This window comes from Oryza brachyantha, chromosome 2 (assembly GCF_000231095.2).
Source record: "Oryza brachyantha chromosome 2, ObraRS2, whole genome shotgun sequence".
Lineage (NCBI taxonomy): Eukaryota > Viridiplantae > Streptophyta > Magnoliopsida > Poales > Poaceae > Oryza > Oryza brachyantha.
This window is the reverse complement of record NC_023164.2, coordinates 24,615,291-24,638,728: the sequence shown is the minus strand read 5'-3', so window position 1 is coordinate 24,638,728 and position 23,438 is coordinate 24,615,291. Positions and strand designations below refer to the sequence as shown.

At 41.6% G+C, this 23,438-nt stretch overlaps 4 protein-coding genes across 4 annotated transcripts; 3 read left to right on the top strand and 1 right to left on the bottom strand.

Annotated features, from left to right (window-relative positions):
- Positions 1-322: 322 nt before the first annotated feature.
- Positions 323-3,065, top strand: LOC102714897 (WAT1-related protein At1g44800-like). The gene is made up of 5 exons (XM_040521030.1): positions 323-635; positions 1,388-1,450; positions 1,566-2,091; positions 2,184-2,335; positions 2,487-3,065. The coding sequence occupies exons 1-5, from the start codon at positions 445-447 to the stop codon at positions 2,734-2,736; spliced, it is 1,182 nt and encodes a 393-aa protein (XP_040376964.1). The 5' UTR covers positions 323-444; the 3' UTR covers positions 2,737-3,065.
- An 8,515-nt stretch (positions 3,066-11,580) lies between these two features.
- Positions 11,581-15,024, top strand: LOC102700405 (transmembrane emp24 domain-containing protein p24delta3-like). Its single transcript, XM_006647904.2, has 4 exons — positions 11,581-11,892; positions 13,662-13,871; positions 13,989-14,065; positions 14,645-15,024. Exons 1-4 carry the CDS (start codon positions 11,677-11,679, stop codon positions 14,787-14,789), a joined length of 648 nt encoding a protein of 215 aa, XP_006647967.1. The 5' UTR covers positions 11,581-11,676; the 3' UTR covers positions 14,790-15,024.
- A 725-nt stretch (positions 15,025-15,749) lies between these two features.
- On the top strand, positions 15,750-18,031 carry LOC102714624. Its single transcript, XM_006649014.3, has 5 exons — positions 15,750-15,975; positions 16,231-16,340; positions 16,425-16,787; positions 16,859-17,353; positions 17,729-18,031. Exons 1-4 carry the CDS (start codon positions 15,750-15,752, stop codon positions 17,351-17,353), a joined length of 1,194 nt encoding a protein of 397 aa, XP_006649077.1. The 3' UTR covers positions 17,729-18,031.
- A 58-nt stretch (positions 18,032-18,089) lies between these two features.
- Positions 18,090-18,927, bottom strand: LOC102700120. Its single transcript, XM_040520887.1, has 3 exons — positions 18,620-18,927; positions 18,443-18,532; positions 18,090-18,342 (listed from the first exon to the last, which is right to left on the bottom strand). Exons 1-3 carry the CDS (start codon positions 18,878-18,880, stop codon positions 18,265-18,267), a joined length of 429 nt encoding a protein of 142 aa, XP_040376821.1. The 5' UTR covers positions 18,881-18,927; the 3' UTR covers positions 18,090-18,264.
- Between the last annotated feature and the right edge of the window lie 4,511 nt (positions 18,928-23,438).

Sequence of the window (23,438 nt, the reverse complement as noted above, 5' to 3'; positions counted from 1 at the left end):
CGGCAAAGCAGAGAAAAGAGAGAAGCGACGCAGACATAGGCTCCTTTGCCCGGAAGTGGAATACTAAACAAGCTGGAAACATTACAAGCCAGCACTGCTCGCAACAACATTCAGAGAGAGAGAGAGAGAGAGGAGCATGAGTCAGATCCATCAATGACCTAGCTAGCAAGTTAGCTCTAGGGCATCTGGTCTGGGCGAGCTCGACTAATCCAACTTCGATAGCAACGGCTGTGTCATGTGTGTGTGCTGAACAGTGCAGCGTCTTGCACTCTATAAATACCTCTGAGAGCTCGTTGCCCTCCTCATCACAGCCGCAGACAGCTTCTTTGCCTGCTTGTGTGTGCAGTGTTAGCTCTAGAGAGCTAGAGCTAGCTACAGCCAAAGATATTCAGAAAACCAAGCTAATTAAGGTAGACAGACTGATCGATCGTGTTGAGAAGAAGAATGGGTGTCTCCAGGGTTATGAATGATGTGAAGCCGTACCTGGCGATGATCCTGCTTCAGGTAGGGTTCGCCGGGATGTACGTGGTGGCCGTCGCCTCGCTCAAGCGCGGCATGAGCCACTTCGTGCTCGTCGTCTACCGTAACCTCTTCGCCACCGCCGTCATGGCTCCCTTCGCCCTCTGGTTCGAGAGGTAATTAATTATCGCTGCTGATCTCTTTCTATAGCTCAAGTTCTTGGTGTCGCAGCCCAGTGATCTAGCTAGCTATAAGTTTAGAACGCACTAATGGAGGCATGAGTGCATGCATGCATAAGCCATGCATTGTTTTGGAGAACACATGAGTGCAGTTCTCATGTTGTTGTCTGAATTCTGTGCAACTCATGAACATGGATGAAACAGTCATTCGTGCATGTTTTCTCACAAGAGGCATGGGAGTAGTTCATTCAATCATTCTTTAGTTTCTGATCGAGGTTTGCCATTTCTAGCATTGCTGTTCATTAATTAGTTCTATCTTCGACCATAATCCGCATGTGACATGGCATCTTAATTAAGTCCCTTTCAGTTGATGGTGCATGCTCCACAATAGGCACTTCCAGATCCTAATCCCCAAAAGCAGCTTGTCAATTCAATTTCTATGTACCTGCAACATGCTGATCTCGAAAAGTATATATGCATATACTTTTATTCCCAGCTTTTAATCACTTGCATGTCACGCGTTAATTAACCCAGCTTATGTACATGTATACCACAACTACTATCTACATATAGAGATCCCAGATAAGAACCACAGCCATGTACAGAACAGCAACAAAATGACATATTTTAACATTATATAGAGTTGCAATTGACTAGCTACTACTCACCGATTAATCTCACCATAACTAATAGCCTAATTAACATAGCTAATTAATCAGTGGCTAATTCTTTGCTCATACTTGATGCAGGCGAGTGAGGCCAAGGATGACCCTCGTAATCTTCCTGAAGATCATGGGGCTCGCCTTACTTGAGTACGTTGATTATTACTACTCTACTAGTTAGTAGTACTAAATACTTGCAACAATTAATTAAGCTCTAATCTGACACGTGTACGTACCGGATGCGTCTGTGCCATCTTGTGGTCAGGCCTGTGCTCGATCAGAACTTGTACTACATGGGAGCCAACCTGACGTCCGCCGGCTTCGCCTCGGCGCTCATCAACGTGCTCCCGGCCGTCACCTTCGTCATGGCCCTCGTCCTGAGGATGGAGAGGGTGAGGCTGCGCAGCGTGCACAGCCAGGCGAAGATCGCCGGCACGCTGTTCACGGTGGCCGGGGCGGTGCTGATGGTGCTGTACCACGGGCCGGTGGTGCAGTTCCCGTGGACCAAGGGGCAGCACCACGACGGAGCGTCCGGCGGCGCCGGCGGCGCGGCGGGCGGCGGGTTCCTCCAGGGCACCATCTTCATCGTCGTCGCCTGCGTGTGCTGGTCGGGCTTCTTCGTCCTCCAGTCCAACACCCTGCAGAGCTACCCGGCGGAGCTGTCGCTCACCACGCTCATCTGCCTCATGGGCTCCGTCATGAGCGGCGCCGTCGCCCTCGTCGCCGAGCGCCACAACACCCGCGCCTGGCTCATCGGCTTCGACACCCGCCTCTTCACCTGCGTCTACGCCGTAAGTGTCGTCGTCCACCGGCCATTGCTTCCGGCGAGCTGTGTCGCCGTCGAACAGTCAGTCCGCTGACGCGATGAGATGCGTACGTGCAGGGTATCGTGTGCTCCGGCGTGGCGTACTACGTGCAGGGCATCGTGTCGAGGCAGAGGGGCCCGGTGTTCGTGACGGCCTTCAACCCGCTCTGCATGATCATCACCGCCATCATGGGATCCATCATTCTCAAGGAAGAAATCCGACTTGGAAGGTACGTGCATCCGTACTACAGTTAATATATATACCTCGTACACGACCACATTTTTTTTTAATAAATACATTCTACTCTCACTACTATATATAGTATATGCTCATCATGGTTAGAATAATTAATTAATTTTGTTGTTTATTGACTCTTGCAGCGTGATCGGCGCGGTGATCATCGTGGTAGGCCTGTACGCGCTGATCTGGGGCAAGAGCGCGGACAACGTCAACCCGCCGGCCTCCGACGCCGGCGCGGCGGCGGGCAGCAACAAGGGCGGCGCCGGCGGCGAGCTGCCATTGACGACGACAGGCGCCGTGCCCAACGGCGGCCACGGCAGCAAGCACGGCGCCAACGGCGGCCACGTCTTCGACGTCGAGACGCCGCCGCCGGCCAACGGACACTATTAACTAAGCTGCAGCCCGTCATCCTCGGCCGTCCATTCTACGCTAGTTGTGGTTCGATCGATGATCGGTCGGTCGAGAACGTGTGTGATTCGAATTTTTTTTCCCCATATTTCTTCTTCTTCTTCTTCTTCTTCTTCTTCTTCTTCTTCTTCTTCTTCTTCTTCTTCTTCTTCTTCTTCTTCTTTTCTTCTTGATTTCTCCTAAAATTCCTTTGTGGTGAAGCGAGGAGTGAGGCTAGATCAAAATCCACACATAATTAGTGCATTGTAATATGGATAAGGCCAGGACGTGTCATGAGAGTGCTTGCTTTAAGTAATCAAATATTCTCTAGCTAGCTCGATCTGCTGTCTTACGCGGAGCTGCAATCAATTTAATTATCAATTTAGCAGCAAGTGCAAATGCCTTTGCTTAATGCATGTGTTGTCAATGAAGCAGTACGTACTGCTGCTGCCGCTGCCATCTTCGGTTTGCTCGCGGCGTGTGCCTCCACTAATTACAACCTTTGCGATTAATTAATCGGCTTGACATGGAATCCAAATGTACATGCTAGCCTTTTTGTTCAACCATCATGTGCCTTTAATGTATTTAGCTTGGTATACTGAATGCCATTTTTTTTCAAACAGAGAACAATTTATGAATTTTTATATACATGATCCTATCCTAGCTATTTAAATGAAAATGCTAACGAATAAATAAAAAATACAAGATCAATTTAAATTTTAAATATTAGCTTATAAATATAAATATAAAGCGTAAGCATAAATGGAAAGACGACGATGAAATCATCGGGCGCTGAATGACGTCGATCCACTTACCGATAGACAGGGATAAACATTCATTCTCTTCTCATCTCTTGTTTTGCACTGTGAGTATAGGAACAGAACACATCTCCTGTAAGGCTGAGAGTAGCTGATGAAATCCTACCTAGCAGGACAGTTCAGCTGGTTTAGATTGGCCCCTGTAAACAGTGTAAGCTTAATTATGTACTCAACTCCTGTGTTAAATATGTGATCCGAATTGTAACTGGAATTATATCCGAATTAGTTTCCTAGTAGGTTTCTCCTAGTTGTTTCCTACTAGGAGTCGGATTAGTTTCCTAATAGGATTCTTTCGCCTAATCCTACTAGGACTCTTAGATTTTCCCCTTATATATACTCTTGTAGTCTGCACGGGAAGAAAAAGAGTTCTCATTGTTTCCCCTGCATTGTAATCATATCCTCATAGTGATTATTGTCGGTTGGCGCCCGTGGTTTTTCCCGCAAGGGTTTTCCACGTTAAATTCGTGTCTCGTTTGTGCCTTTGTTTCTAACAAGTGGTATCAGAGCAGCGAAGATTAATCTACGCTACGTTGCTACCGCTGACCGGGCTTTTTCCGGCGATCTACAGAATCGCCGTTCCGTCGAGATCAGGTCGGAATCGGCGGCGACTCCGACTCGACGTCGCGTCCGCACAGAAGAAAAAGAAAGGAGCAGACGCACGCACGCAGGAGAAAAATTGATCGTTCCAAGGATAAGCCATCAGATCGTGCCGTCCAATCCGCGCTACTGTAGCAGCTATAGTACAGCTACAGTAACAGTATCGTTTTTCTTTCCAGATTTAATTGCTACATTTACCCGATCTTGTGTGCCCAAAAGTTGTCAGATCAACTATTGTGCATCGTTCCGAGCACTGGAGTTTCGCGTATCTGATTGGGTTCAACATATTAATACCAACAGATTCAGGATTTATTCCCAATGGCGAGTTTAAAGTATGATCTACCTCTTTTGGACCGAGACACAAGATTCTCATTGTGGCAAGTGAAGATGCGTGCAATTCTTGCACAGCAAGATCTGGATGATGCACTTGATGGATTTAACAACAAAAGGATAAATGATTGGTCCGACGATGAGAAGAAGAGAGACCGTAAGGCTATGGCATATATCCATCTTCATCTATCCAATAATATTTTGCAGGAAGTGCTTAAGGAGAAGACAGCTGCCGCGCTGTGGTTGAAGCTGGAACAGATATGCATGACAAAGGATCTAACCAGCAAGATGCACTTGAAGCAAAAGTTATTTCTGCACAAGTTGCAAGATGATGAGTCTGTGATGGATCATCTCTCCACTTTTAAGAAAATTGTTGCTGACCTTGAGTCCATGGAGATAAAGTATGATGAAGAGGATTTAGGCCTTATTCTGTTGTGCTCATTGCCTAGCTCATATGCAAATTTTAGAGATACTATCTTGTATAGTCGTGATACTCTAACTTTGCAAGAAGTTTATGATGCTTTGCAAGCCAAAGAAAAGATGAAGAAGATGGTACCTTCTGAAGGATCTAACTCACAACCAGAAAGCTTGGTTGTTCGGGGCAGGCAACAAGAGAAAAACACAGACAACAAATCAAGAGACAAAAGTTCTAGTGGCTACCGCGGGAGATCAAAATCCAGAGGCAGGTATAAGTCATGCAAATACTGCAAGAGAGGTGGACATGATATTTCCGATTGTTGGAAGCTACAGAACAAAGAAAAGCACAAGGGAAATTATAAACCGAAAGGTAAGCAAGAAGAGCAAGGTAAAGCCGCAGTTGCTACTGATAATAAACCAGATGCAGAATTACTGGTTGCTTATGCTGGTTGTGTACAAACCAGTGACGAGTGGCTTCTTGATACTGGATGCACCTATCATATGTGCCCTAATAGGGATTGGTTTACCACCTATGAACCTGTACAAGGTGGTAATGTTTTGATGGGTGATAATACGCCCTGCAAAGTTGCGGGCGTTGGTACTATACAGATCAAGATGTTTGATGGCTGCATTAGAACATTATCAGATGTGCGGCATATTCCCCGTTTAAAGAGAAATCTCATCTCTTTATCTACTCTTGATCGCAAAGGGTACAGATATTCCGGTGGAGACGGAATTTTGAAGGTAACAAAAGGCTCTCTTGTTGTGATGAAAACTGATATTAAAACTGCCGATTTGTACCATCTACGAGGTACTACGATAGTAGGTAATGTTGCTACAGTTACCGATTCATTATCGAATTCCGATCTTTGGCATATGCGTCTCGGGCATATGAGTGAAATTGGTTTGGCAGAATTGAACAAGAGAGGATTACTAGATGGACAAAACATCGGAAAGTTGAAATTTTGTGAGCATTGTATCTTTGGCAAACACAAGAGGGTGAAGTTTACCACATCCACACATACTACTGAAGGTATTCTTGATTATGTGCATTCTGACTTATGGGGTCCTGCTCGTAAGAGGTCATTTGGAGGTGCTCGTTATATGATGACTATCGTTGATGATTATTCGAGAAAAGTTTGGCCCTATTTTCTAAAGCACAAATTTGAAGCTTTTTTGGTATTTAAGGAGTGGAAGACTATGGTCGAAAGACAGACTGAAAGGAAGGTGAAAGTCCTTCGTACTGATAATGGGATGGAGTTCTGTTCTAGGCAATTTAAATCATATTGTAGGTCAGAAGGCATTGTGCGCCACTACACCGTTTCTCATACACCTCAACAGAACGGCGTAGTTGAGCGTATGAACAGGACAATTATTTCAAAGGCCCGTTGTATGCTGTCAAATGCAGGTTTACCTAGACGTTTTTGGGCGGAAGCTGCTTCCACTGCTTGTTATCTTATTAATCGCTCACCCAGTTATGCCATCGATAAGAAGACTCCAATTGAGATGTGGTCTGGTTCCCCAGCTAATTATTCAGACCTGAAAGTATTTGGTTGTACTGCTTATGCTCACGTTGACAACGGTAAATTGGAGCCTAGAGCTATTAAGTGCATATTTCTTGGTTATCCTTCTGGTGTGAAAGCCTACAAGTTATGGTGTCCTGAAACCCAAAAGGTTGTGATTAGTAGAAATGTCATCTTCAATGAAACAGTTATGTTGAATGATAAATCTTCTACTAATGTTCCTGTTAAGAGTCAGCAGAAAGCAAGCGTGCAGGTGGAGCACTTGATCAGTTCAGTACATGTACCAGAAAAAGAGAATATTGCTAGTAACCAAGATGCACCGGTTATTGAAGAGTCAGACTCTTCTGTTGTTGAGCAGTCACCAAAATACTCTATTGCACAAGGCAGAGCTAGGCGAAATATTAAAGCCCCTCAAAGATTGATCGAAGAAGCGAACATAGTTGCTTATGCTATGAGTGTGGCGCAAGAAATCGAAGGTAATGCAGAACCTTCTTCATATTCTGAGGCTATTGTTTCTACCGATAGCAATAGATGGATAGCTGCCATGCATGATGAGATGGAGTCACTTGAAAAGAATCATACTTGGAAATTGGTGGAATTGCCAAAGGAGAAGAAACCTATCCGTTGCAAGTGGATTTTCAAAAGAAAGGAAGGTATATCTCCAACTGATGAGGCAAGATATAAAGCAAGGTTAGTTGCTAAAGGATATAGCCAGATTCCAGGTATTGATTTCAATGATGTGTTTTCCCCAGTTGTGAAGCATAGTTCAATTCGCACTTTACTTGGTATCGTTGCAATACATGATTATGAACTAGAGCAATTAGATGTGAAAACTGCATTTTTACATGGGGAGTTAGAAGAAGACATCTATATGGAGCAACCGGAAGGTTTTGTTGTTCCTGGTAAAGAAAATCTTGTCTGTAGGTTGGATAAGTCCCTTTACGGGTTGAAACAATCACCTCGGCAATGGTACAAGAGATTTGACTCTTTCATGCTTTCTCAGAATTTCAAAAGATCACAATTTGATAGTTGTGTTTATCTTAAAGAGGTTAATGGTTCAATTATATATCTGCTTCTTTATGTTGATGATATGTTGATTGCTGCAAAAGACAAATCAGAGATAGCAAAATTGAAGGCACAACTGAGTAGTGAGTTTGAGATGAAGGATTTAGGTGCAGCAAAGAAAATCCTCGGTATGGAAATTACCAGAGAAAGACGGTCTGGCAAGTTGTATCTTAGCCAGAAAGGTTATATTGAAAAGGTCCTTCGTCGCTTCAATATGCATGATGCAAAGCCAGTAAGCACTCCTTTAGCTGCACATTTCAGATTATCTTCAGATTTTTGTCCACAATCAGAAGTTGATATTGAGTACATGTCTGGAGTTCCATATTCAAGAGCAGTTGGTTCACTTATGTATGCCATGGTATGTTCGCGTCCTGACTTATCACATGCATTGAGTGTTGTCAGTAGATACATGGCTAATCCTGGCAAACAGCATTGGAAAGCAGTTCAATGGATTTTCAGATATCTGCGTGGTACTTCTAATGCTCGTTTGCAGTTTGGAACGTCTAGAGATGGACTTGTTGGTTATGTGGATTCAGATTTTGCTGGAGATTTGGATAGGAGAAGATCGCTTACAGGTTATGTTTTCACTATTGGAGGCTGTGCTGTTAGTTGGAAGGCAAGTTTGCAAGCAACTGTTGCCTTATCTACTACTGAAGCAGAGTACATGGCTATTTCTGAAGCTTGCAAAGAAGCTATTTGGCTCAGAGGCTTGTATACTGAGCTTTGTGGAATTACGTCTTGCATAAATATATTTTGTGACAGTCAAAGTGCAATTTGCCTTACAAAGGATCAGATGTTTCATGAGAGAACTAAGCACATTGATGTCAGATATCACTTTATTCGAGGTGTTATTGCTGATGGTGATGTTAAGGTATGCAAGATAAGTACTCATGATAATCCAGCTGACATGATGACAAAGTCAGTTCCTGCCACTAAGTTTGAGCTTTGCTCAAGCTTGGTTGGTGTTACGGTATAGTCCAAGAGACTATTTGGCGCGCAATCAATTTGACCTGTGAGGTGTATATTGGTAATTGATGATTTTGATGCTACAAGAGAAAATTCGTCTCAAGGTGGAGATTGTTAAATATGTGATCCGAATTGTAACTGGAATTATATCCGGATTAGTTTCCTAGTAGGTTTCTCCCAGTTGTTTCCTACTAGGAGTCGGATTAGTTTCCTAATAGGATTCTTTCGCCTAATCCTACTAGGACTCTTAGATTTTTCCCTTATATATACTCTTGTAGTCTGCACGGGAAGAAAAAGAGTTCTCATTGTTTCCCCTGCATTGTAATCATATCCTCATAGTGATTATTGTCGGTTGGCGCCCGTGGTTTTTCCCGCAAGGGTTTTCCACGTTAAATTCGTGTCTCGTTTGTGCCTTTGTTTCTAACATCCTGCATCAATCTTATCTTAAATATCTCCATTGAAACATAGATACACACGTAAACCTAGATACCTATCTAGGAGCAGACAGTTTAATTAATTATCTCTTGCTATTATTGTCTGAAGTGGCAACAGAAGAACCGTAGTTTTGGTTTGGATTTGGATTGGACATCATATGGATATGAACGGCATTGGGACCGGACTGATCGACATGACGACGTAAGATGGGAGACAGGTTTTGTTGGGTGTACACACATGCTGACGGTGGAGCGTCGCATATATATTTATGATGGAAATGGCAGATCAATCGGTAAGTCACTAACAGCAGCACTAATAAAAAATCCCCGGGATCATGGGAGATATTTGGAATCTCTTTAACGGAAAAGAGCGGATATGAACCAAATTCCGCCGTATCTTTCAGTGCTCATTCTTGGACTGAATGACTGAATGTTTATCGGTTAACATGAGTTAGTTTTATACAACTGAATCAAGCGTTAGTCTCGCTGTTTTTATATTTGACGCAATTGACTATTACATGTATGTTTACTATTAGTTTATTTAAATTTTTATAAATATATAAAAATATAAGCCATAACTGAAATTTCTTTAATAAATAAAATAGATCAGAACAAAATCAATAGTTATGTGTTTATTTAAATAAAATAATATATATATATATAAATTAACTGTGTTAAACATATAAAATCATAGGGAGTATTAATTTGCGTTTTGGTTTACTAATTGTCGATTGAGTCTAGAACTTGTAATTTTGCGATAATTTAAGTGCACAAAATCTAGCAAGTTACGAAATAAAAAAGAGAGAATTCTTTATATATCACTGAAATTAGACCGGTTTTCTTATAGCCCACTCAAAATTTACTTTTCTCATCCACACCATGTTTTAAATTTGTCCAACCACTATGCCACTACCCATCAACAAGCAGTTAGTTGACTATTAAGTCAACATAAAAAATGCATTTGCCCTTAACGAAAAAAATCATACGTGACTATTAAAATTTTTTTTATCATGTGCTATATGTAATAACTGTATTAATAATAATTTATTCTATATATACTATCATAGTGCGTTACAACAGGATATTATTAAAAAATATTGTTAGCATATTATTAAAGTATAGTTAATAAAAATGGTTTAATATGTAATTTTTATAGTCCTATAAAAGGAGCAGCGGCGGTGGTTGGTTTTGGTGAATCTACCACCCACCCTTTCCTATTTTTTGAAATAAAAAATAGTTAATACCTACATATCAAACCGTTTTTACCAACTCTACTTTAATAAAATGCTAATGATACTTTTAATAAAATCTTGTCGCAACGCATGAACAATATGCTAGTAAATATAAATACATATAGTTGCTATATTTTACCTAATTGTTATCTGTTGTTGTATAGCACAATTTATTACTGATAGACCTGTTGAAATAGCCTATGAGAAATAAAAAATTGATAATCACACATGAATTTTTTTCTTAATGGTAAATACGTCTTTTTTTCATTGACTTAACAGTCAACCAACGACTCATTGGTGGTAGTGGTATCATGGGGTAGACAAATCTGAAGCAATGGTATGAAATGGAATAATCAATTTCAGTGCCATATAAGGAAACCGGTTAATTTCCATGACATATAAAGAATTATCACAATAAAAAATATCTGAATATATAATAATCTATACTCTTTTGAAAAAAGTAGCAATAGTGGCGGTGAATATATCATCTCATAGGAAGACAAAATGTAGAGGAAGAAAATACCCACCTACCAGTAACAAATGCATACACTAATTAAGAGAGAGAATATATAAAAAATAATGATAATAATAGGTTAATGATAATTATTAATTAAAATTTCATTACAATGTATAGACAATATGTTAGTATTATTACAATGTTGATCAACTATACATACACGGTTTTCACAAATTATTTTTAAATAAAGAAGAAATTATATTATTTGCCATTGGCAAGTGCTCCATTATATGGCTAGCTATCATTCGGATGTTTTCTTTTCTTTTTACCATTATCAACAGCTAATCTATGTTATTTTTCCATAGTGTCGAAAGTAGCCTAAGATATTTGCAATATCTATTGCTATACTAATTTATTATCCTGTATTCATATGATCAATTGCAAATATACAAAAGATGGGCTAAATCCCTTGTTGCTTAGTGTAATAGTGTAGGTTACGAAGGTCCACCAGAGGCAACTAGCCAAATACCCCATAAACTGATCACAGTGAAAATAAGAAATAAAAATACATGTACGATGACATATTACAGAATTCATGTAATTGAAAATTCTTTTATAGAACTCGATTTCCCAAAAAAAAATTATAGAAAATTCTGGCAAGAGAGTTCTCCACCTCTATCTTTTCACTTCTGCTTATACTTATAAACTAAAATTTAAATTTTCAATCTTAAATTTAAAACTGATTTAAGGTTTTTCACCAAAGTTTAATTTTTAGTATTTACATTTAGATTGCTAAAAAAATATATATAAAATTTTATTTATAAATTATTTTTTATTTACAAATATATCGTTACAGTTTCTATTTTATCATAGCATGTGGGACCTGGTCCCACTTGCCATAGAACCGCTCCACGATACTGACAAACATGAGCTCCATTTCACTCGCACTCCTCGACAGAAGTAAATAATTTCAAACTGGTCCCTCGTGCCGTCGCCTTCGTCGCTTTCCCACGCTGTCTCCGCCGCTGCTCCGCCTCCCCCCACCCCCGAAGCCTCGCGGCCCCCGCAGGGCGGAGATCCCAAGGTCGTCGCCGGGGGGCAGGGATGGCGTCGGCGGCGACATCTCCGGCGCTGGCCCTCGCTGTCGCGGCCGCGGTGGCAGCGGCCGCGTGCCTCTGCGCGGAGGCGGTGTGGCTGGATTTGCCGCAGTCGGGGACCAAGTGCGTGTCCGAGGAGATCCAGTCCAACGTGGTGGTGCTCGCCGACTACGCCCTCATGTACGAGTCCCACCCCTCGTCGCACCCCACCATCGCCGTCAAGGTAATTCGCCTCGCCCCCGTCTCTAGCCCGTCTATCGCTTCGGGTTCTATGGTGCGGTGTGGTGTCTCCGTTGTTTTGGGGGTGGACTTCGATCTAGGTTCCGGTAGATTGGACGAATCAGGTCAACTGTATGAGTATGATACGGATGGAAGATTATTCCGTGTAAATGGAGCGGTGGCGTAAAGGTTTTGTGTTCTCCTGGGGTTTGGGGAATGGGGACGCTTAGCGCACATAAGTTGTGCCGGATGAATTGGTGAGTGCGAGTGAGTGCTATGCTTGTGCCTTGTGATTGTGGTCACGGACTGTGATGGATGCTCAAACTTGGAATCCTTTATTCTCCGTGTGATTCTGCTGTTAAAACGAGGGAATTTGTTGTTCTCTAGAATCTAGTTCTCTACTTCTCTGTCTATATTTGCTTTGCAGCTAAGAGAATGATGATGATAGTATTCTAGAACAATTGGCTGATGCGTCAAGTAGATCGGTATGATTCACATTGATGAGCTAAGTATGCTTAGGTATGATCCACAAACCGTGTTGATTCCTTCTATCTAAATTGTGGTGGCCTCTGTCCAGGATGTCACTCGTAACAGAATACGAGGTGATTCATCTTATGGGATCACACATTTGTTATTCTAGCGACTTCTGCAATATATATATATATATCCATGGGTTGTGGGGTGATCAATAAGAATCATATCAATGCGAAAGAAATAGGAAGGCAATGACGCAAAAGCATGGAGAATAAGTATCGTCATTATGTGATGTCAAATTAACCTTGTAATGTCTTAGTGCCTTTGTGCGCATCTTTCTATTTGGATTCATTTGCATGAATATGCCACTGTGTTCCCATCCTTTTTTCCCTCGAACAAACAAGGGAGCAGACTGAATAAGTAGACAGACGTACAGACATATGGACGATAAATTGATGGTGCCATATAATACTGAAGAAGCAGACAGTCCTAGAGAGATGAGAAAATGATTGTGTCATATAAATTATAATTGTACAACCCACTTCAGTGAGCAGGTGGCATCTCAACTTCTTCAATATTATTTTCCATGAAAATACACAATAGGAACTTCATGGGACTAAAAGCTCCAATTCCATGGCAAATGGATGTATACTGCAAGGGTTTTTTTACCATCCTTAAAAAGTATCTTGAGGTACCAAAAATTTTAGTGCAAAATTCCGGTATCTCAAGGTACATTGTACAGTGTAAAAATGTAGTACCTTGAGGTATTTTTTTCAAGGATGTTAAAAAGGCTCATACTGTAAAGGGTACTAGGTTAAATTGGCCATGCAAAATTCTCTTCCTCTATACACAGTATTCTTTACTCCTTTTTATATCTAGTATAACATTATTTATGTGAAGTATAATATTATTTCAAAGTGAGGTCTAATTCCTTGCATGAAGTACTAGATTAAAGGCACATTAGCATAATTATATATTTTGCCTATGATGTAGTTTTGTGATTAGCATACTATTTGTGTTCGCTCCATGTTGAACACTGAACAGTGCCTGTGTTTTGTTTTGTTTTGTTTATTTTGGTAGCTTTTGAATCAATAATATGGTTTTAATCACCAGTCTATGCCAGATTACTGTTTTTTAAACTGTGAGTATCAATCTGCAGTAACTGCAGTACACTAGTGGAGGAAATAATGCTTGTTCCAATCCTCTGAAGCTTAGGATTTCACTTTTACATGATATAGTAGAATGAATTACTTTATACCCATCCTGTTATAGTTCTGCAAATGCTTATGCTTTGTGCAGGTTACTTCGCCATATGGGAATACCTTACATCATAACGAAAATGCTACGGTTGGTCAGTTTGCATTCACAACTTCAGAAGCTGGAAACTATCTTGCATGCTTCTGGATAGATAGCGCAGAGAAAGGGACAGGAATATCTGCTAGTCTTGACTGGAAGATTGGGATTGCAGCAAAGGATTGGGACTCAATTGCTAAGAAGGAAAAAATTGAGGTGGGAGTGGTCTACCTAAACTACTGACCAGTCCATGCGACCTTATTTCACTGAAGTCCAGTTCAATTGACTGCTTTCTGTGTCTAATTACATGCAATCTGAAATTTCCTTTTGTAGGGTGTGGAACTAGAGCTTAGGAAACTTGAAGTGGCAGTACAAGCCATCCATCAGAATTTAATATATCTCAAAGCAAGGCAAGTTTTTACTTCCACATGCTTACCTGTCTGTGACGGCATCATCTGTGTGAGGACTGCTGTCATTGAGATTTTAAACTTTGTAAAACTTGATGTATTGTTGGCACTGCAAGTGGGTCCAGTAGATTGCCCATGGGTGAGGGGATGAAACCGATATTTTCTTCTATTCTCAGCCCTAGATATAATTCAACCGCAAAGAGCAGTATGGTCGACAAAACTTGCATTCTGCAGTCCAGCCTACAATCTAGTTTTTTTATTGTTATAAGATCTCTGGTTGTGAGTGAGTGAATTCACTCACTCCCTTTCCATGATTAAGAAATAAGAAATACTACCTTTGTTTCATATTGTGAGGCTTTCTAGCTTTGTCTAGATTCATTCATTGATGAATGTATATAATTTGTATATATATCTAGATTTATTAGCATCCATATGAATTTAGGTAAGGCTAGAAAGTCTTATATTTTGAAACGGAGAGTAGTAGTTATATGAGGTTATGTCAGATGGAAAACATTTAATACTGTTCTACAGGATTTTGAATTAGCGGCACATATAACGATCTATTTGATCTTATCCATACAGGGAAGCAGAGATGCGAGCAGTGAGCGAGAAAACAAACGCTAGAGTTGCCTGGTTCAGTATTTTGTCACTAAGTGTCTGCATTGTGGTATCAGTTTTGCAATTGTGGCACCTGCAAGGGTACTTCCAGAAGAAGAAGCTCGTTTAGGTTAGCTCATCTATTACTGTACTGTGACTCGAAATTTGCAAATGTTGTTACATTGGGCAAAAAAAAAAACAATTTTGTCATCTACGAACTTCACACTAGCGAGGAGCTGCTTGTACTTTATGTAATTTAACCATATTGTTCAGTTTAGCTGTGTTGTGCATTATGATTGCAAATAGGTGACCATACCTGAATCTTCCTGTATATTTGATGTCTCCGGGACATAGATTACAAGAAATTCATCGTCCATGCAATGCCTAGGATGCAGAATTTGTGGCTTACGTGGGTATAGGCTGTGGGTGGTTGCCTTCCATTTTTCTTCACTACTATCGATAGCGAACGGTCCATAATAACAAATCGTAACTGAATTGTAAACTATGTCATGTAAGAAGTTTCATAGTAGGGTCCGAACCTTGTATTGTACCATCGTCACAAACAGGCTTTGGTCTAATTCTATGTGCCTGTGGAAAACCGATATGAAAAGGCCAATTTTTTAGCCTGTCTTCGTACAAACCCCATAAAACTAAATATCAGTTTAGTGAATCTACAGTTTCTGTATCGGACAAATTACACGTTTACTGATGAATCACGCACAAGGGTCGAGCAAAGTCAAAACAACCGGAGATACGTCGTCAGAAATCTGAACACAGAAACTGGCTAATTGGATATTAATTTTTTTCCTACGTTCTAAACTAAACCAGACAACAAATGACAGCCGGCCTAAGCTGGTAACGACTAAGCATTCACATTCCAACATTCCTAACACGTACCCATCCCTATTCTAGTATTCAGATAATTCTGACTCTGATGATATCACCATGTTGCCGTCGCCGTGGCGACGACGGCGAGCACCATCTCCGGCCTTCCAGCTGCTCCTCGACGCCACGCAGCCGCAGATGCTCTCAGCTCCGATGATTTCTACACTAACAAGCCTGGCAAAAACTAGTGGCAGATGCGCTCACCATGGGCAAGACCGGTGACGCTGAGCAGGCCGTTCCCAGCCCTGCGCCGGCAGCCGGCGACGGCTCCGTCGTTCGCCGGTACGCGGCAGCGATCGGCAGGGCTGCCGACGCCAGGTGTGTCCTTGTGCTGCTCCTGTCCATCGGCGTCTTGTTGTTGGCCCTCTTCATGCTTCTTCCTCTCCCTGCATCAAAGATCATCCCTGATGATGACCCTGGGATACTTCCTGGTAAGCTTTCAGCACTGATTAACCGTCTTACACTCTTACTATATAAATTGACAAGAGATTTAACTCCATCTATGAAGTCAGATGCATTATCTCCAAATTCCAGATAGTAGAATCAGACGATCTCAAACAGTGGTAGATTCTAGATATCAGCTACTCATGCTAGATAAGCTTTCAGCAAATATGAAGATAAAGTGTGTCAAGCTTACCTTTATCCTCTTGTACATCTCTCAAAAGAAAAGGCTATACTTTTTCCAGGTGAAGTTCAGGCTAGCTTCTTCTTGTTTAAAAAACGGCAACAACTGATTTCGCACGTCAGAATGCTGCAAAAAGACATAAGCAGAGAAATAGGGGTTCCCAATACTATGGTATGTAATTATTCTACCTTGGCAAAAAAAAACTTGTCATGCACTCAAGCTATAATACTGAAATGATGGTTGAAAATTCTGCAGGTTTCAGTTTCTATGCATACGTCCAAATACAAGGATTCCACTTATGTAAAATTTGGTATTCTGTCGAACCCAAGAAATTCCTCCATAAGTGCACAGTCCATTATTGCCCTGAGAAAAAACTTGATACAACTTATACTTGAGCAGTCGAATTTATCTTTGACACCATCTGTCTTTGGAGATCCACATTGCTTGGAGATTCTGGGGTTCCCAGGAGGGATCACCGTGCCTCCACCACCTGATGGCAATATATGCCGAACATCTCTTTTCAACGTCACACTCAACAGGTCTATACATGAACTGAGGGTGCAACTCAAGGAGCTGGAGAGTGTGCTTAGATTTATAATGCAGCTGACACCAGATGAGGTCCATACATCTTATCTCATGTGATGCGATCAGTTCATTAACAGCAAGTGACAACATTTTATTGTGTGCAGGACTTAATTGTAGAGATGACAAATAAAAATGGTTCGACGATCAACCTACCTGTTACAGTCCAAATTTTAATTGCTCCAAATGATCCTAGTAATTGTATACAAACCTACAAACTAAAACAACTAGCCCATATCATCATTAAATCAATTTCAAAAAACCTTGGCCTAAACCCCTCAATGTTTGGCATGATTGAGAATTTGAGGTTGTCACCATATCTACAAAGTTCTATTCCATCATCTGCTCATAGTCCAGCTCCAGCACCATCATTGCTCCCATCCAATCCTGAACATCCAGAGTCAACTACCACCAAGCCATATGGAAGTTTTTCATGCCCAGCTTTGGAGAGAAGACAAAATGGCATTTCACATCGCAGGCTGTTGATGATATCTCCCATGATGGTAACAAGGTTTGATAGTTGGAATGTACACACTGGCAGGAAAATTCGCTCTCCACTGGCAAAATCAGTGTTCCTTGTGGCAGCATCCCGGCCAAAATAAGTAAGTTGCTTATAGATACCAAGCTGGTCCTGAAGTAAGTGTTCTTATATTGTTTGGCAAGATTGATGCACATTTTTGATACATCTTAGAGTTATAACTATGAAGCATGCATTAATGTAGATTAGAGGGGAAAAAACAAGAACAGACTAGTTTACATGACCTCAAGACAGGGATTTAGAGATACTAGATTTTCAGTTTATTATCAGAATCTCATTTCAGTGATAAATGCTTGTCTTGGTTATAAAGAGTTGATCACAAGTTTTGACATTGAGGATCAAGTCGATTCATTTTATCTGTTATCCATGCACTCTACAAAACAGTGGCTTCAGGTTGGATAAGGATAAGTGGATAACATATTGTTGCTGTCTTCTGCAGTTGATTCTACACTTGTTCCTTCAATGTGATTTTCCCAGTTACATCCAAGGTTGACAAGAAGCGCTGCTGAGCCTAAATCCTACACTAATGCTCAAGAAACCTTAACCAAGTGTACATATGAGATGGTTAATTTCTTAGAAGTAAGCTGGAAAACCTCCAGCTGCTAATCATAAGTTCTTGTTTCTCCTTTCAGAGATTTTTCATCTAAACAGCTTATGCATTTGCATGAGTGATATAGATTACTCATCTCCAAGAACCGCTGTGTGAGCATCTGGGTAGCATCTTGTGCTCAGATGCTCGCTTATCTGTATTTTTATAGCGACACAAAAAAAGCATAACTTCTTCTGAACAGAAAAGAGTATCCAGGAAATTTCATGTATACCTTTTCAAACCCATCCAAAGGCTAATAAAATTACAACAAGTAAGGATCGCACATGCCATCCCATTATCCATTTGCATTGCTCATAACTGCGAATATCTCTCGAACTGTAAAAGTCTTCCTGTTGAACAAAACATGCAAAGATGTCCTTAGTTCCTTACTGATCAAATGCAGCAAACACTTTCTTCTGCACGAGCTCCACACTTAGACGGGGAGATAATCTTGGAAGCTTTTCCTGCAACACGATCATTGATGTCAGTAGTGATAACACAAACTTGAAACTGAAACTCTAACTGAAGGCTACGAGAGAGCGCGATTGGTAGGACGACACACACCTCGCTGCCGTCGGCGAGCAACTTGGCGAGCACCGGGATCTCGTACTGGTACATCTGCTCCCACTCCGGATTCGTCGTGATGTCCCTCTCCTACTCAAAACCCGAATCCGAACTTCTAAGGAGGAACCCCGAGGAGAGAGAAAGCGCGAGAGCCATGAACAGGTTTAATCTGCTTGCCTGGAGCTCGAGGGAGGCGAGCGAGTAGGGGGTGCCGGCGAGCAGGACGGCGGCGTGGAGCTTCTCCTTGAGGCCGTCGCAGAGGCAGCACCCGGGCTTCGTGTACAGCACCAGCCTCCGCGGCGGCGTCTCCGGGGACGGCGACGGCGAAGCCTCGCCGGCCGCGGCGCAGAGCGGGCGGGACGCAGCCCTCCCACGCGGCGCGAGGCGCAGTACGGCCGCCGCCCGCGGGAGCACCACGGTGGTTAGCGCCGCCGCCATCGGGTTGTGCTCAGCTCAGGTGCTCTCGATTATCGCCGCGACGCTCGGCTCCCGCGGCGGAAGGCGACCAGGCCGACCCACGGATCGGAAAGCGCATGTAATGGGCCTCACGCGCTCCAGGCCCATGGACTGAAAAGCGCATGGGCCGCGTGTTTCCTGATGGGCCAGGCCAACCTGGCCTTGGGTATGGGCCCGAGCCCGACACACAAACCTCCACACCGCGCCGCGACGTCGCGCGTCTCCTCCGTCCTCGCCATCGACGCCGAACTCGAGTTCGCCATGGCGCGATTTCATCTACCAATCCCAAATTTCCCCAAATCCGCCTCGTCGGATTCCCTCGTTCGCCGCGCGCGCCATGTCGCATCGGCGGCGGTAGCCGTCGAGAGGTTCGCCCTAGCCGCGGAGCCTCGTCGCCGACTCCTTTTTTTTCCCCCGGTAAGTTTGTGCTAATTTCGTGTTGAGAGATTCACTGTGCCCCTGGATAAACATGGCTGCTAGCCTGGTACCAGTCCAGAGCACAGAAGAGATAGATAGTACTGTTCCGAAAAGTGAAAATGCCTTACCATATTGCTGCCAATAGAGAAAATTGCCAAAAAGGATCCTGCAGATTGTCAATTAGTTGAGCCAAGTATATGAATGAACGATCTGTCGTCTTTGCAAGTTGAACTTGATAAGGACGGGATTTTATCGCCAAATAAATGCATGGTGTTGTGGCTTGCAATACAGCCAATGCGCATTTGTGCCCTTGTATTTTTCTCCTGTGCTTAGTGTTCTCTGGTCTTTATTATTGGACTTTCTGATTTTGTTCGGGTTAATCCATGGGTCAATGTATATGTTTTCTATATGTGTTTTTATTACCACTCATATAATGTAGAAGGTCAGAAAATCTTATAACGTGGAATTGTGGAGCAGTGTACACGGTAAGAGCTTGTCGTAAAGCGTCCATAAACTGGATTGCCTTTCTGTAGGTAATTGATTATTTAGGTTTCAATAAGTCATTCGTCAGTCTTCAAACAAACATTTCATTTGTCATCTCCCTAGTCTCAAATGCTTTGTCATTAACTTTATAGTTCAAATACTTCTTGTGTTTGCAACCAAAGAGTGAGTATTATACACATGTTTTGTCTTTTGTTTGGTAAATAGATAGAGCACTGTATCGAGATGATGTTTTCTCTGAACTTATCTTCTGTTTCTTGTCATTTTCAGCTCTTTTGTGCGTAGCAATGTTCAATGTCATATTTACTGGTTATCATCAGTACATTATGCCATACTGTCGTGCCTATCAATTCAGAAACGCTGTTAACGAAAACCGACTGGTGTTGACTGAGAATGATTTTACCTGGTTTTCAAATCAAGGACTCTATTTTCCGAATCAAGAGGAGTGGAACTTGTCTGCAGCATTTCATATATGCAAGAAAGGGAACAGTACGAAAAGCTACCCTTGGCAGCGTACATCCACTTCAGATGTAGAGGCCGGGTTTTAATCACTTATCTAAATAAACAAAAGCTACCCAGTGGCCATATTTTATTATCATACCTTCTAATCTGCTCCTTTATATTATTTATATGAGCTGCGGCCTTGGGGGGGAGGGGTCTATGGGCATGCTTATGATAATGAAATGGTGATTCTTCACAAACTGCATAAGATAGTGTATCTCTGATAAAAATTTAGTGATAGAAATAATGTTGGCTATACTCTTATGATCAAGACATGCTTAAGATGATTTTCTAGCAACTTTAGTATTATTGTAGAACTAGTAGCAATAGTATGGATCTACTACAGTAAGCACGACCCCTGGATTCAGCATGTCATTCATCTGAAAGGACATGCTAGTGAGCTCTCTCTCAAATTAATAAAAAAAATGACACTTTATTTTTATTTTGGTTCTATCGTTCAGTTAGGGTATGACACAAATGCAGATCTTACTTTAACTATCTTTTTGTAGATTGCAGAATAGATGCCAGGACCAATCTATATGCTGTTAAGCACTGTCAAGTATCAGCTTTCAATGGTAATTGCTATCTTGCTGTAGAGTGGCTCTAGTGCACAAACAAATATACTGGCGCTCTGCCTTTTATTGAAGTGGTTGCAGGAGAGCTACACAGGTACGACAACACTTTGCTACTACTACGTATGTTTTGTGAGGCTTTTCTTTTTCTGGAATCTTTGTTACATTGACAAGTACTAATTTTACACCAGGGTGTTTCCTAAACCATTTGATCTGTGATAGTTTTCTCAAATTTCAAACAAATTCTTGAGCAAGTAAGTAACTTTGGGTCACAGTATGAAGTTTTTTGGGAGTGTTAGAGTAGGCACTCGGTAGCATTGCCTTTAGTGGCGTATCATTCTAGAACTCCTCCAAAGAAAATCACCTTCTCTTTTACTTTTTGTACTGGGAAAGTGAAATCGATCAGGGTGGTTGACGCCGTCTTGTTTTTGGAAAAGGTAGCTGTTGAAATTTCGTTTTCTGAAAAAGTTTTTTGCGATATAGCTGTCCCTAATTCCTAAAACTTTTCAGGCTACTGATTCTTGATTCCCAGCACTTCGCATAGGAGCCAGTTGCGACTGAATACCACTGTCGATATACAATTGGCAATATCTAGTTATGAAAGTAAGATGAAACTGAAAATTCACGCGTTCCTAGTAGATGGGAAAGGTAAATAGACCTTTTGAAGACCAAGTGAGTCTCAAGTTCTCGACTCTTAACTCCTGCAACAAAAAAAAAATGTCCGTCTTTAAGTGGCCCTTTGAGCAAGAAATTGCCTAGAATTCCCCTTTTTTTTCTCATTAGTATTTAAACACTTAAAAGTTGAAAACCATTTCTACATACTGGAAGGGCCAAAAACCCCTAGTAACATATTGCAGTAGAAAATAACCTCCACCAAATTTGTCATAAGTTCTACACTCTGATATAAACTATAATATGCTATGAAATGATTGAAACCCCAATGTCCTCAGAATCAGAGTACAGTTATTAGGCAAAAGTTTTTGTTTCCCAGCAGAGTCGTAACATCCACAGTACCTTATTTTTAGCCGGGTTAACATCACCTTCACCCCCCCCCCCCCCCCCCCCCCCCCTCACATGCAAAACAGAAAACCATAGCACTCAAAAGCGATCGAAGTTGAGGCGAGAGCGGCCGCGGCTGAGATCCCCCATCACGCTAATAATCACGCACGCAAGAGGAAGCTTCCCTCTCCCATCCACTGTCCCCTGCCTCTAATGCATTCCAGCTCTTTGCCGTGAGGATGAAACATCTCTCTCCCTGTACCTCTGTTTCTCTTGCGCATTGTCTTTTCGTTTATGCTTACGTTTAAGCTAATTTTTTAATTTTTAATTTTAAATTTAAAGTTGATTATAGGGGGTTTCATTAAATTTATTTTTCTGCTTTGACTTTATATCGTTAAGAATACATATATAAAAAGTTTTATTTATAAATTAATTTTGGTTTACAAATGTGTGGTTTGGGTTATAGTCACTCCCATCCTCTCTCCCTCTGTGCATGCAGTGAGAGATAATTTATTCGAGCTGTCCTTCTCGCTTTGACGATCGGACGGAGAAGAAGGAAAAGGGGGAAGGAGATGACAAAAAGGAAGACGATCATCGCTGCGTGTATCCATCGATCGCCCGGTCGATCGGATTGCATCATATGGATCGGGAGGGAGGAAATTTTAATTGGTTTGTGTGTGTGCGAGCTAGGCTGTTAAACCGCGTCGCCGTGGGGGCGGCAAGGCAAGACGGCAGCTAGTTTGTTTCGTTGCTCGCTCACTTGCTGCTGTCCTGCTGACCTCGGCGAGACCGGTTCTTCCATGTCGATCTCCCCGGACACCTGCCTGCCTGTCTGCTAGTCCTGCTGCTGGTGCATGCATTTATGTACATGCTGCGACCTGCGAGAGAGGGACAGGAGTTCCATATCGCGACGACAAGGGCTGGCTCGGCTACCGTGGTTATGAGCATTATTAAGTAGATCGAAGTTGCAAGAAAGAAAATCATTGGAGGTTATAATTACAGTGTGATTGTACCTACAACTTTATTGTAATTAGAGGAAGGTCAATAGCTAGTTCATCTGGAGTTAATTTAATAGCTCATTTGTTAAGTATTAGCTATAGAAATAGCAATAATACATGGCATGAATCTCTCTTCTACACATCTTTTGAAAGTACGTGGTTCAGTCGACTACAAATCTATATTTTTTTCCTCTTCTGCTTCACCAAAGCATAAGTCTACACGTTAATTTTTATAATATGCTTATATCATTTTATTGTACTCTAGGATATTGCAACTTTTGGTTTTCGGACCGCCAAATCGAATCAAGATTTGTGTGGCAAGAAGTAAACAAAAACATGTTATGTGTGTTTTAAACATTTATAGATAAGTTATACCATCTCCACCTTGTTTACCACTAATTAAGGTTAATAAGAAAAGACTTGATGCCCCTTAATAAATAAGGGGTTAATAAGGATGGAAGGGTAAATAGGGATATAATAGGAAAAAATTTAATGGGCAATGATTGATGGGATAAGTAAAATTACAAATAATATTAAATATGTTTATATTTT

Excerpts from the sequence above, each read along its gene's own strand:
- LOC102714897 (XM_040521030.1), top strand. The coding sequence starts at position 445 with ATGGGTGTCTCCAGGGTTATGAATGATGTGAAGCCGTACCTGGCGATG. Across the intron at positions 2,092-2,183 it reads TCTTCACCTGCGTCTACGCC|GGTATCGTGTGCTCCGGCGT; the intron begins GTAAGTGTCGTC and ends GCGTACGTGCAG. Across the intron at positions 2,336-2,486 it reads GAAGAAATCCGACTTGGAAG|CGTGATCGGCGCGGTGATCA; the intron begins GTACGTGCATCC and ends TGACTCTTGCAG.
- LOC102700405 (XM_006647904.2), top strand. The coding sequence starts at position 11,677 with ATGGCGTCGGCGGCGACATCTCCGGCGCTGGCCCTCGCTGTCGCGGCC. Across the intron at positions 13,872-13,988 it reads CTAAGAAGGAAAAAATTGAG|GGTGTGGAACTAGAGCTTAG; the intron begins GTGGGAGTGGTC and ends TTCCTTTTGTAG. Across the intron at positions 14,066-14,644 it reads TTAATATATCTCAAAGCAAG|GGAAGCAGAGATGCGAGCAG; the intron begins GCAAGTTTTTAC and ends TTATCCATACAG.
- LOC102714624 (XM_006649014.3), top strand. The coding sequence starts at position 15,750 with ATGGGCAAGACCGGTGACGCTGAGCAGGCCGTTCCCAGCCCTGCGCCG. Across the intron at positions 16,341-16,424 it reads TAGGGGTTCCCAATACTATG|GTTTCAGTTTCTATGCATAC; the intron begins GTATGTAATTAT and ends AAAATTCTGCAG. Across the intron at positions 16,788-16,858 it reads TGCAGCTGACACCAGATGAG|GACTTAATTGTAGAGATGAC; the intron begins GTCCATACATCT and ends TATTGTGTGCAG.
- LOC102700120 (XM_040520887.1), bottom strand. The coding sequence starts at position 18,880 with ATGGCGGCGGCGCTAACCACCGTGGTGCTCCCGCGGGCGGCGGCCGTA. Across the intron at positions 18,533-18,619 it reads TCGCCTCCCTCGAGCTCCAG|GAGAGGGACATCACGACGAA; the intron begins GCAAGCAGATTA and ends GGTTTTGAGTAG. Across the intron at positions 18,343-18,442 it reads TGCTCGCCGACGGCAGCGAG|GAAAAGCTTCCAAGATTATC; the intron begins GTGTGTGTCGTC and ends ATCGTGTTGCAG.